The following is a 12,732-nucleotide window of genomic DNA, read 5'->3' on the forward strand; positions in this document are numbered from 1 at the left end:
GCTTACATAATATCACTCGCAACAGGCTTTTTGGTGCATCACAAGTCAATATGTCTACAGTGCGTACAGTACTCCAATCAAAAGATAACAAGATGGTCCCTGATGCTTTATGATAGCCCATCAAAATAAATAACTGATAATCTAGCCAGTGAAGAGCATAACAACAGCTTAGTTCAACTGCTGTAAAACACCATTATCTCATTTGGATGGACAGCAAAACTCCAAATCAGATCAAAGCAACATATTTTCCATTCCACTTGAGCAGCTTCTTCCACGTGTTCTGCATTAATTAAATCATGAAAAGTAATCCACAATGTGAACGAAACCTTTTTGCTGCTAAAGGGGCCACAAAATAAAATATTCAGGGCATTTGCCAACTGCATGTAAAACCTTAGTAATTCTGCCTTCTGTTGATATTATTCATTCATTTTCTCTCTTAACAGCTGACAAGAAGCACGCAACCCTGAGCAAATAGGAGCACAAGTTGTCTGTGAATCACCACTAATTCAGTTGCTGTTCAGCAGCAGGAGGCATGTCTGTGGAAAGATATTTGGCAGCGATGTCTGGTAGCAGTGGTTGGATGAAGATGGACTTTTCTGAAATGTGTTTAACAAAGAACACCAAAACACACAAACAGGACAATGGGTTTGAAAGGAATTTAGGCACATTTGGTTCTTTACAGAATAATTACTGAGAGTCTACAGTTAGGTAGCAGGTATACGAGTCTGTACACGGACTAAACGCTGATTGATGTGTTTAGATTAAATAGGGATGAATCTATATGTCATTAGGGGAAATGGCAGATGCCGCTCATTTTATGCTGCTGCTTCTTATATCAGCTTACTATTAATTCTTAGGGCCAAATTTCTTTAACGGGCCAAAATAGCTAAAATAGCATCATTTTTACTTAATCACAGTTAATTTCACCATCAAGCACAAACAAAATAAGACATGCTTTTGTTTTGGTGCTAAAAGTTTGAGCAATAAACAGTAAAGTGCATATTGCAAATGTATCCATCATTTTTGCCTTAAGAAAGAAAATCCTGAAAAAACATTTGCAACAGCTTCAGCACAAAAATCTGTGAGTTCCCAGCTTTTACATGCAAACTTGTCACTGTGCTCTCTTTGTAAGTACTGATAGTATTTTTTTTTTTAATGCAACACATTATTAAATCTGCCCCTTATTGACTTCCTCTGTTGCATTTGCTGAATAGCCTAGATTGTATTCCTGCACAGTTGGCTATCCTATTCTATTTTTCTTGCCTCAAAGGACACTAGTAAGCAGTGTTGCCAACTCCTCAGTAAGGAAAATCGCTATTGGCTGTCCTAACAGTCGCTAGAAGTCGCTAAATGACATCATCGCCTAATTTGCATAATTGGTCATGCTAATGTAATTGCAACCTACGCTGTTGGAGAGAGAAATAACATCGTGAAAGAGAGATAAAGTCAGTAAAAAACGTCTTAAATCCATTTATAATTTATATCTTTTAGTAATTATTGTTTTTTAATGTCACAATTCCAACCCTGCTGCTTTATCCTGGCTTGGACCGGCAAAAGTGACCCGAAATAGGCACTCTGGTGGAGTTACTTTGTGTGTGTGTGTGTGTGTGTGTGTGTGTGTGTGTGTTTATAAATATTTTAAAACCTTGTGGTCCACAAAACAACTGAACAGTAAAAGAACTGACTGCAGTCAGTTCTTTTACTGTTCGTTCCTGCGCGATTCATTTGCAGTTTGGACGCATAGGTTTGAACGTCTCCTGCCCTGATAGCAGCTGGGGGAGGACTATCCTCCGCCTGTGAGCGCTTTGGCATGGGCAAGGTGCCCATGGCAGCACCCGCTGCTTATTGAGAGTAAGAGCGATACGCGTTTTCACGTCAAAAAGTCATAAATAAGGCTCCAATAACACCAGAAGTCGCCAGATTTGTCGCTAGTCGCTTTTTAGGAAAAAAAAGTCGCCCAAGGGGGTCTGAAAACTCGCTAAATATAGCGACAAAGTCACTAAGTTGGCAACACTGCTAGTAAGGAATGTCTTAGCAAAAAACAGTATAATGGATATTAGACAGGAGTGTACCTTGAAGTGGCTCGCAGATTTTCACTTGCTAGTGCCTCTCACATATATATGGGGTTTGAAAATATAACTGCTACTGGAATTGTTAATCTTACTTATGGTAAATAACTGTTAATAAAATCTGTTTACCATGTTAACTTTTTTAATTTATTTGTGGTGACATTTTGATGTTTAGCATGTTATGTTTACCATCTTGCTTTAGCACTTTAGCATGCTAAGGTCTTTTGACATTGCATGAGAAGAATGGCATAGGTGGTCACAATGACAATGCTTAGGTGATGTTTAACAGGTATATTATTCATAGTTTTAACTATTTTAAATATGTGTTAGCATTACTAAACTTGTTAATTAGCACAAAACAAAAAGTAGAGCTGAGGCTGATGGAAAGCTCATTCATTAGCATTAGCATTATAGGTTCCACACATGAGTTCTGTATAAATGGTACAACATTTTATGTGGTACAAGAACCATCGCAAAGCTATACAATGGACTCTAGTTCTTTTGGCACGTAAAAAAACTGACTACAAGAAATACGTCTGTATGCTATTGAGTTTTAACAAATGACAATGACTGTCTTAGCCTGTTCCACTCTGCAATAAAACTCTCCTTTCCTCAGAGTTGCGTAACTGACCTAATCCTCCCCTGTATTCATTCAGCTGCATTACACGCAGTGAAAGGGCAGCAGCAGTAGTGCATAGCAGGAAGGAACCCTGAGGTGAGACGTACAAACACATGCACACAGCTCCTTAAGGAAACTGTTCCAACCCACAGCTGAGCTCCAAAATGCTCCCAAGGAAAACAAAGTCCACAATGACTCCTGCCTGTGATCTTAATGGTTGGGTAGAAAAATAAAATAAAAACAGAGCAACGAGACATGACTTGAAATAAAAAAATGAGTCAATAAGACATCTTTGGTAAAAGAATCACGTTGTCAACTGGCATTACATTTGCTCTCAAAGACTTTTCTTTAGAAAGATTTAGAAAGATCTGCATTGAGTCTGTGCAAACCTGCTAATCATCGATCTCTAGGGAACATTATTAGAAATCACCTGCCAGGATCCCTGCCTACAACAGGCATTACACCAACAAAATGCTGTGGAGAGAATTAATCTTCGGTGGTATGAGAACAACTTGTTAAAATATTATGGTGCAAACCATCCAGCCACTACAATAGGACTGTTTTCATGATCATGCCAGGCTGAAGGCTAGCTATGAGAACCTGAACTCAGCGCTCTTGGAAGACTGAGAGTCAGCATGTCTGCAGATTTAGTCATCTATGTCTGACATGCACGACAAACATGTCACTATTTTTTTCATGGTGGCTCACTTCAACCTGTCAGCTGGGAGGGTGTCAGTACATGGCATGTCACCCGCACACAGCACCCTTGCCTTACCAGTTTATATCAAAATTGCTACTGCAAGTGTTTTGCTCTTAATCATCACTGTCACCATAAATGTGTTGCTACTTTGTAACCTCATAGCTTGTTCTTGTATAAGGAAATCAGTAGTTTTATTTCTGTTCTCATTCTATTCCATGTATTCATGTATATTAGAATTAATGAGTGGCCCATAAAATGAAGACAATAAAATCTTCATTTTTAAAGCTGTGAGTCAGAATCATTTGTGGTTATATCACAGTATGAGTAATGTAGGTTGAGCACGCATGTATATTAATTCATTCGCTCTTTCCCCAGCCATTCCCACGGATGCCTTTCTGCATCAGCTGACTGCCTTCTGCGCTGTCACACAGTAAACAGGGCTTTCACACACATACTGTCTTCATGTCTTTGTGAGTCACATTTATGTGTATTGTAAGCTACAGTCAAGCCTAGTGATGGTGATATAACTAAAAACCATTCAGGTGGTTTATAAGAATCTTTGATACTTAAGATAAGATTTATGGTTGTTACATAAAAATTGTCTTCTCTGTCAATAGTTAGTTAGTTGTTCTCAGGGCTAGCCAAGTGGTCAGCTAAATAATTAGCTGTGAGTCATAACGTTATTATCCATCATTAAAAATTTAAGTTATGCAGATTTTCCTCCGTTTTGTCTTTTATTGCCTTTCTGACTTTTGGCTGACGGAAATTCTTGTTTAATTTGGACACAGCACAATTTGTCATGACATCAGTCATCTTAGGCAGACAACTAGCTTCCGAGCATGAAGAAATCTGTGAGCCAGTCCATCATCAAATTAGGCTGTAACAGATGAGGCTACATAGCTGCAGAACAGCCAGGGTGCCCATGCTGACCCCTGTACACCAGCAAAAGCATCAACAATGGGCGCGAGAGCATCAGAACTGGACCACGGAGCAATCAAAGAAGGTGGTTTTGTCATGGTCCGGGTGAATACGGGGTGTTTCCACTCTGCTGGGCTCCACCTTCAGACGGAGACTCCAATCAGCTTCCACACCTGGTTCCAATCAAGTCACCTGCATATAAGACCAGCGTTCACGACAGACCCCTGCCAGATCTTCTGCTAACACATGTTAGTGCTAGGCCGCCAAGCCCTTGCGAGAACTCTGGATTACTGTTTTTTCTCCTCACCGTGTTTTCTTTCCTTTTTCGCCATAGGACCCATCTGCCTGCCTCCCTGCTCAGCTCCCCACTCCAAGCCTATTCTGGATCTGCTTTGGACACTCCTCACCCGGAACCCCCTGGACACTCCCTCCTCGATTGACACTCCAAATCTGCGACGCGTAAGCCCAAACCACCATAGCCTAATCCTCCAGCTGTGATTCATTGAGACTACCACTGACTACTTTCCTCCTCTCATCATAGTGACTTCACACCTCCCTCCAAGCCGCTGCCCCCTTTCTCCATTCCCCGGATCCCTCTGTGGAATCCAGCCCTCAGAGTTTCTCGTTCACAGTTTTGCCTCACAGTTTTCCGCTCATAGCTTTCACAGTTCATAACATGCATAGGTTATAGCATTCTTAGTTTTCTGTTTTGTAACTTCGCTCAGCTCTGTAAATAAACTCTGTGCTCACGCCCGTTTTGCCTCCCTCTGTGTCTGCATTTGAGTCCACACCCACTGCCTGGCCCTCTCGGCCGTAACAGGTTTGGTCTGAAGAATCACGTTTTCCTTTGCATCACATGGCTGGCCGGGTGCATGGCTGTGGCTAACCTGAGGAACACCTGGCACCAATGGGAAGAAAGGAAGCTGGCAGAGGCAGTGTGATGCTTTGGGCAGTGTTTCTTCTGGGTCCATGTGGATGGTACTTTTACACGTACCACCTACCTAAGCATCGTTACAGACCATGTACACTGTTTAATGGAAACAATACTCCCTTATGGCTGTGGCCTCTCTCAGCAGGATAATGTGTAACACAAAGCAGTAATGGTTCAGAAATGGTTTGAGGAACACAACCACACGTTTGAGATGTTGAGATATTTGAAATCTTGGCCTCCAAATTCCAAAATCTCAATCCAATTGAGCATGTGTGGGATGTGCTGGACAAACAAGTCCCACCTTGCAACTTGCAGGAGTTAAAGAATCTGTTGCTAACATCTTGGTGAAGATACCACAGCAAGACTCGATGGGTCAGGGCTGTTTTGACAGCAAAAGGACTCACACAATATTAGGCAGATAGCCATAATGTTATGCCTGATCTGTTTTATCATAGGACCCCACCTCTTTGGCACTCTTGATCTTCTCCAAGAAAGTGCGCAGCTCTCTGGTTTCTGTGTACAGGGCTCGGCACACTGCCTGGTAATGACTGGGCGCATCTGACACACTGGGTAGATGAGCTGTGCACAGCTAAAACAGAGGAAGCAAAAGGATTTTCAGTTCACACTTCACACAGCTGCACTGAAAGAAAATCAAAAACAACAATCAACAATACATTTTCGGTGACACACAATTCATTTCTAAATTTCACGCTGTTACATTCACTTCATTAAGTTTCAAGATTTTCTTTGTGATTTGTTTGTTTATTTGACAGCCTGATCAGGTTTTCAGGTCATTTAGGACTTTATTAATTGATTGATTTTGTGCTAAGACAATAACAAGCTATTATTTTGCAAAGCATTGTATTAGATCAGATAATTTAAAGTATAGCAATCTAACAAAAGCTGGCATGACAATGACAATAATTAATCTGACTATTTTGATTGCTGGTTTCACGGCTACAACAACAGCACGCGTTTAGGCTTTAAATGAAGTATAGATAGTCGTATCAAGCTAGCACTTAGCTAATGGAGCTCAGTGGCATTATATAAAAGCAAAATACCAACCAAAAGACACTTGTAAACAGCTGTTATTGACTGATGAACACAATTCACAAGACAGCTCTGCCTGAGGTCAGCCACACTGCTGCTCCACAAACACACACACAGCGATGACAAAATATGCCCTTGTTTCTCTCAGAGGAACAGAAGGTACCTTTGGCCAACGCTCTGCATGCTCTTGGCATCCGTTTGTCCAGACTGCAAAAATTTCACTAAACATGGAAAACACCAGACAACTGTCTCATTTTAGAAACTTTAACCTGCCAATAAGTGTGGGAGTAACAGAAAATAATGGGTTCAGTTAAGTGTACATAAAATTCATATTTTTTAAATACAAAATCAAAACAGTTCCATTGAGTGGATAAATATGGCTCTAATCTAAAATAGTGTCATCGGGGGTTAGTACAGTAGGACAAAAGGTAAACCAAGGAGCACAGGGGGTGAATGGTCTCAGGGGGAAAACAATTCAAACTGACAGCTAGAAAGCCACAGGCCAGACTGCCACACCGCTCCCATGCATCTCCTTGGAGAGCAGTGTTGGTGTGCATGTGTGCACTTGTGTGTGTGACTGGGTACATAGTTATTACGTAAACAGTGCACAGGCATGCGAGGACTGACACAGTGACTCTGCTCCATTGGACAACAGAGATGCATGCCTCCCAGCAAAGATGAGCCTGGCAGCCCGAGTGCACTGTGGTTCTGAGCTCTGCTTTCACTGCTGAGTTTAATATGTTGAATATTTAATAGTTTAATTTTTCCTAAACACTTGCCCTCTTTGTTTGCATCTGTTCCTGGAATACCTTGGTAGATGATGTTTTCCTCAAGAACTGGAGAACTGTTTTAGCTTCACACATAGTAGAGAAAATGTTTTATAAGTGTGTATAGTTCCAAACACTTACACCACTCATGTCTGTTTGGAGAGATTACTATTTTATTTCACTTTCCTTAGATTTGGAATTATGGATTTTCACTTGCAAACGAGTGATTACCTGCTCTAAGTGGGAATTACATCGCCTACGTCTTCCATTACTGGAATCATTAAGTTCTGTTTTCTCCCAGCTGTTGCAGGAATCCTTGATCAAAAAATATTTTATATGTGACTGACAGTGATGGGAATAACGGCGTTACTTTTTTCAGTAACGAGTAATCTAATTAATTACTATTCCTATCGTTACAACGCCGTTACAGTTACTAACAAGAAAATGCGCGTTACTATTTTACACTAGTGGGAACACAACGAATATGACTGCACATTTACGCCGACATCATCCTAGTGCAAAGACAAGTGGAAGCAGACAAAAACAACAAGCATGCATGCTACAAACTTTACCCGAGTCATTTAGTCATTTTTTGTTTTGTCTGAGCACATACGTGTGTGTATTTACATATATATTCATATTTGTAGATGTAAATGCAAGTATGTGTAATTGTATATGTCGTTTTGTACTGTGTATGTGTGAAATAAAGATACAATAACAATAATAGCTGATTGGTGGACCCTCTAGCTCTTACCCAGCACTAACTACTGCACCTCCATTCTGCCCTATAGGATTAATGTTTTCATGGGTGACCACTTTGTCCACTATTTAAAAAAGCTGTTTTAGCTCATGTCTTTTACAGTATCAGCCCACTTTAAGACAGCTTTCTCTTAATTGGCCAACGTCTGTACATAGTGCTTGTGTGCCTGTGTTTCTTAGCCGTTTGGTGCCTTGCAGAGATGACCTTTGAGGAGTAGATATCAGCTCAGAGAAACTGTTAGTATATCAGTATGCAGAGCAGCTGGAAGCCTCTGCTTTTGAGGGGATTACTTTTACATACTTAACACTTATTAACTAAAATTACTTTATCTCTTGGCAGTATCCTTTTTAACCACCAGCCATCAGTGGCTGAACATACATATTAGCGTCCACCAGCTGCTTACATTGAAAATATCTCTGTAGCCACGAATGCCAGAGACGTTATCAGAGTCCTCCACCTCGTCCTCTTCCTCTGTGGCCTCGTAGCCTTCGTCAAGGCATGCTTCCCTCTCAGCCTCAGCCATGTTAGTCATGAGATCAATGAGCTGCTCTAGAGGAGGACTCAGCTCCCTTTCCTCACTCTCCTTCAGCCCGTAGTCCAGAGCCTTGTAAATCATGATCCCCAGAGACTCGATCACCTGCAAGACAAAAACAACTAGTTTATATGCTATTACTAACTCATGTCTATATGTTTATTAGAATCATCTGTTTTCATTAATAAATAAAATGTAACATTTGTACATCTAACATGCCTCGATCATTTAAAATAAAATTCATCTATAAATATGTTGTATCTGATAATAAAGATCATAATAAAAATGATACTCTTTATTATACATTTACTCTTTATAACTGTTAACTATTTGTCACATAATAAAAACAAATATAGCTTTGTCCCTTTGTTATTCAACATGATCCCCTCTAGTGTATCAGGCCTGAGCGGAACACGTGTGATGTGTTGACTGCACGGCTCTTTGCAGAGACAGCTTCCTCTGTCACCACACAAACACTCCCTCATGAAGCTCATATGCACAATCAATATCATATGCATACAGTCAGGTCCCAGTCTGGTCCCATGTAAAGAAAAAGAACAGTAAAGCAGGCTTTATTTAGGGTGTGGCTACTTTTTAAGCTCCTCCCATTTTAACCTGCAGTATCCTCATGTTTGTCAGGCAGATGATATATGATCAGTCACTAAGACTGTAACTAGCTGCTTGCTTGCCTCTTACCATGTCTTGTGTGTGTAGCATAAAGTGGCTTCATCTCCTTTAAACAGCCATCTCTATTGGCTGGAAATGACTGTAAAATACTCCACGTCAGCGAGAACAATAAATTGTCTTTTTTCATAAAGAGTCACACCTTTTATGTACAATAATTGTATATTAGTGTAAAATTAATGATTCGAGCAGTTTCAGCTGGTCATTTACGTGAACGTTTCTGTGAATGAGAGAGCAATAACCTTTATGCAGCTGTATGCAAACCAATCAAAACACTTTTAAGACACTATACTACTTTCTGTGGCTTCATCACATGTTTGGGTTGTAAACACAAGCAATAAACACACATTAATATTTAACAGGTTTAGCAAGAATCAGCCTGTTGTGACCTTACCTCATTCAACAATAATACACACTTGACAAAAAGGATAAACATTAGAGTGTTTAAACAAAATTAAACAAAAAATTCTTACTAGGTGAATAGCTTTTGTCAGACCAACAGTGGCAACAGCAGCAAAAGCTTAAAAAATCACAGAAAATTACTTTAAAAAATCATATATTATTTTCTTTTTCTCAGGCTGATGCATGTAGGTCAGGAGATGGTGCGCTTGAGTTTTCCTGGAATTGGGGAGTCATGGTGGATAAAGCAGACATTGCCAAAGCCAAGATAAAAGAGTGAGAAATCACAGAGAGGATTATTCTGCAGCCCTGAGCACTTAGACAAGACTGAGAGGGGCAAAAACCAAAGCAAAACACTGAGAGAAAAGACAGCAAGAAAGACATGGGATGAAATCAGAGGGAATAAGGGGAGGTCAAATATCAGGAGACAGGAAAAGAGGAAAAAAACAGATAAAAAAACAGAAAATGATATGTTGAGAGGTCAAAGGGGGCAGTAGAAAGGTCAGGCACAAGGATCAAGTGTGTGTGTGTGTAGACATGAAGATCAAGGGCAAATCAATGATTGCTCATGGAAGGAGGAGTCATATGAGACATCCCCCCCCCCATCAGTGGGTAATGGCTGAGTTTTCTCAGGGGGAAATGAATGCGACCTCTTTGTCTCAGCTCCACCTGGGCCCACGCCCACTGACAGATGAGACATATTCAACCCAGGATGAACACACCCCACACCCCGATTTAACCAATTATCAATGCATAGTTCACCCCACAGTATGTTTTACTCAATAATGTTTTAACAGTACGTGTTCAGTTTGTGGATTTTTAGGCTCCTGTTTCTTATCTCCTCCTCCTCCATCATAAAAAGCCACGCCTTAAAGTATTCAGTCAAGGTCTGAAACAGCATTTGATCTGCAAAATGAGATTAAATGGAACAAGACGGACTACAGCGGATTCAATCACACTTTTTTCTTCACAGCAAAGATTAAGAGCATCGAGGGACTCACATTGAGATATATTATTCTGTATTTTGCTGGAGTGGGTGTTTAGTTTAAACCAGCATCAGGACCAGAATGGTGCTCATTTAAAGAACAAAAGGCTCATCTTTATAGGCTGTAAGAAAACCAGGCAATGAAGTTTGGTTACAGAGAATTATGACAAATAATCTAAACAATCCTTGGCATAAAATTGGCATTACAGAGCAAACAGATATTCCAGTATTTTACAATCCTAGCGTCTCTTTATTAAAAATAATATGTTTATAAATTTATGTAATTTCTCTCGAACTTTTCCTTGAATTGCAACTTGAAAAACAAAACTTTCAAAATGAGCTCATCATTTAAGGTAAAGGAGACTAACACGTTCTTGACAAATAATAAACTACAAATTGCGACTAATGGACAAACCTGAGCTGTCCCTGTGACTGTGAGGCTAAAGCAAACATGTCTCCATTCTACTTTAAAGTCTCCCTGAATGGTTCCCAGGCTTTCGGGCGACCAAGCGGAATGATGAGATGGAAAGGAGGAAGCAGGGGGAGTAATGCTACAGCTTTGTATAGAACCTGACCTCAGATACAAGCACCAAACATCTAGCAGGATATGATGCGAGCACAGACCCTTATATTTACATGGATCATGAAACATTTAGCCTCTGTCCTAATTAAGTACATTATTGATGTATGTCTGTGAATATGACCAGGTTTCTGCTGCCACTTCTTCACTGTTTTAACATAAAGGTTCCTGCAGTCTGGAGTCCAGTATATCACAGCTTAACTTGTTAAAGTTGCTTACATTTCTATGATCTGTGTCTCTGTTAGAAATATGACTCCTTTTTGTTAACATACATCTCCTATCTGGAGATAAAATAAAGTTAACTAACAGTCCACTTAGCCAATTAATATTTTCAGCACCATATATCAATACACACAATTCAATCCATTTTATTAATATGTAGCAAATTTAGTTAGACATGTATGTGTGAATAACCAGTTCAGGTAAAAACAAACTCAAGACAACAGTGTCTGACTGAGGAAGGCTAGGAAGGACCACAGATGGAGAGGAGGCTGGCGGTAACAATGCCTATGAATGTGGCAATGAATACCAGCTGTAAGAGACAGTGACTCACACTAGCTTGAGATATTTGGCTTTGGGTGGCCAAACACCAGTTCCAGCTTTACAAATTGAACAACAGCTGAAATGTGCGAGCTCTGCTCTCTAATATGCAAAAGCACTCAGCATGTCTTAATTAGAGGGAGCAGAGAAATTAGGTCATGTCTGTGGCAGTAAACAGGAAACAAGAACTGGGAATCCTTTATTTTTAAAAACTAATTACTAGCACTACGGTCGATTTCAGTGTTTTCAGAATATTGTGTTAGGAATTGTACCATAAAAGCTTATTTCATATACCTTTTTGACAACGACAGGTGGAATTTAGGATCAGTGACAGTCCACCTGGTGTCATTTTATTTTACAAAGCCATCGTGGGTTTGCCTGGTATGGTGTTCTTAGGGCAAGGGTTTCAAACATAGGGCCCACATATGAGTGCGAAATAGCAACAACATTTCAAAAAAGACCTAAACCATTCAATAATAAATAACTGCAAATAAAGACAACAGTCTCCTTTTGGTTATAATCGTCATGACTGAAATCAAGTATAGCATTAGTTCCAGGCCAGGAAGTCACAGTCACACCAGCTGATCTCAGGGCTAGCTCACATTAGCTACAGCCTCAGCTGAGGCTTCTACCCATCCTACTGGCATATCTCCTATAGGGTCCACTATTTCATTTTCTAATCGAACATTTCTCTCATTAATCACTCCCTCATAAAGTTATGCTATGCACAATGTGCACCAACTTCTACTTCACAAGTGAAGACTGTATATTTAAGTTGGGGAAAAGAGAGTGTCTTTATTTTGGGTCTTTTTCTTAGGAGTTTACCTTTATTATTGGCTGCTGAATTATTACAATTGCTGAACAGCACAAAATGCAAAGATAACAGGTGCTTTGTGCTGTAGTGTCCTGTTTTCCTTCTAAGTTAGGGAACTGTGTCACCTAAAAAGCCTTAAGATAGCACATCAAATGTTAAAGCTTACATGTTTTACTCATTCTTTGGAAAAAATATACTTATCATGATTTTGATGCCAACAACGCCTTTCTTAATGGCTACATTTTGAGCAACTTGCTAACATCAACATGCCAGTGACATGCTAGTGATATAGAGTCGGGGCTGAGTGGAATATCCTTTCTGCTGTCAGAAAGAAAAATATGTGTCTAATCTATTTTATTAATATTAGTTTTAAAAGGTCAGAGG

General features: G+C 39.9%; 1 protein-coding gene and 1 long non-coding RNA gene across 5 annotated transcripts in view; one reads left to right on the top strand and one right to left on the bottom strand.

Annotated features, from left to right (window-relative positions):
• The window catches only part of LOC146698371 (protein spire homolog 1-like), a 41,231-nt gene that overhangs the window by 14,868 nt on the left and 13,631 nt on the right, over window positions 1–12,732 (bottom strand). For all 4 annotated transcript variants that reach the window (XM_085473470.1, XM_085473472.1, XM_085473471.1 and 1 more), the window contains exons 3-4: window positions 8,218–8,451; window positions 5,701–5,826 (exon numbers count right to left, since the gene is read on the bottom strand). In XM_085473470.1, the coding sequence (XP_085329596.1) occupies window positions 5,701–5,826; window positions 8,218–8,451 (360 nt within the window). The remainder of the gene's footprint in view (window positions 1–5,700; window positions 5,827–8,217; window positions 8,452–12,732) is intronic.
• LOC146698372 (uncharacterized) lies at window positions 4,281–5,061 on the top strand. The gene is made up of 3 exons (XR_014922903.1): window positions 4,281–4,554; window positions 4,641–4,765; window positions 4,848–5,061. It is a non-coding gene; the product is annotated as an uncharacterized LOC146698372 (long non-coding RNA).

Source organism: Copadichromis virginalis, linkage group LG11, assembly GCF_057382275.1.
Source record: "Copadichromis virginalis isolate Kocher_CV1m ecotype Utaka linkage group LG11, C_Virginalis_male_GT1.1, whole genome shotgun sequence".
NCBI classification, from domain to species: Eukaryota; Metazoa; Chordata; class Actinopteri; order Cichliformes; family Cichlidae; genus Copadichromis; species Copadichromis virginalis.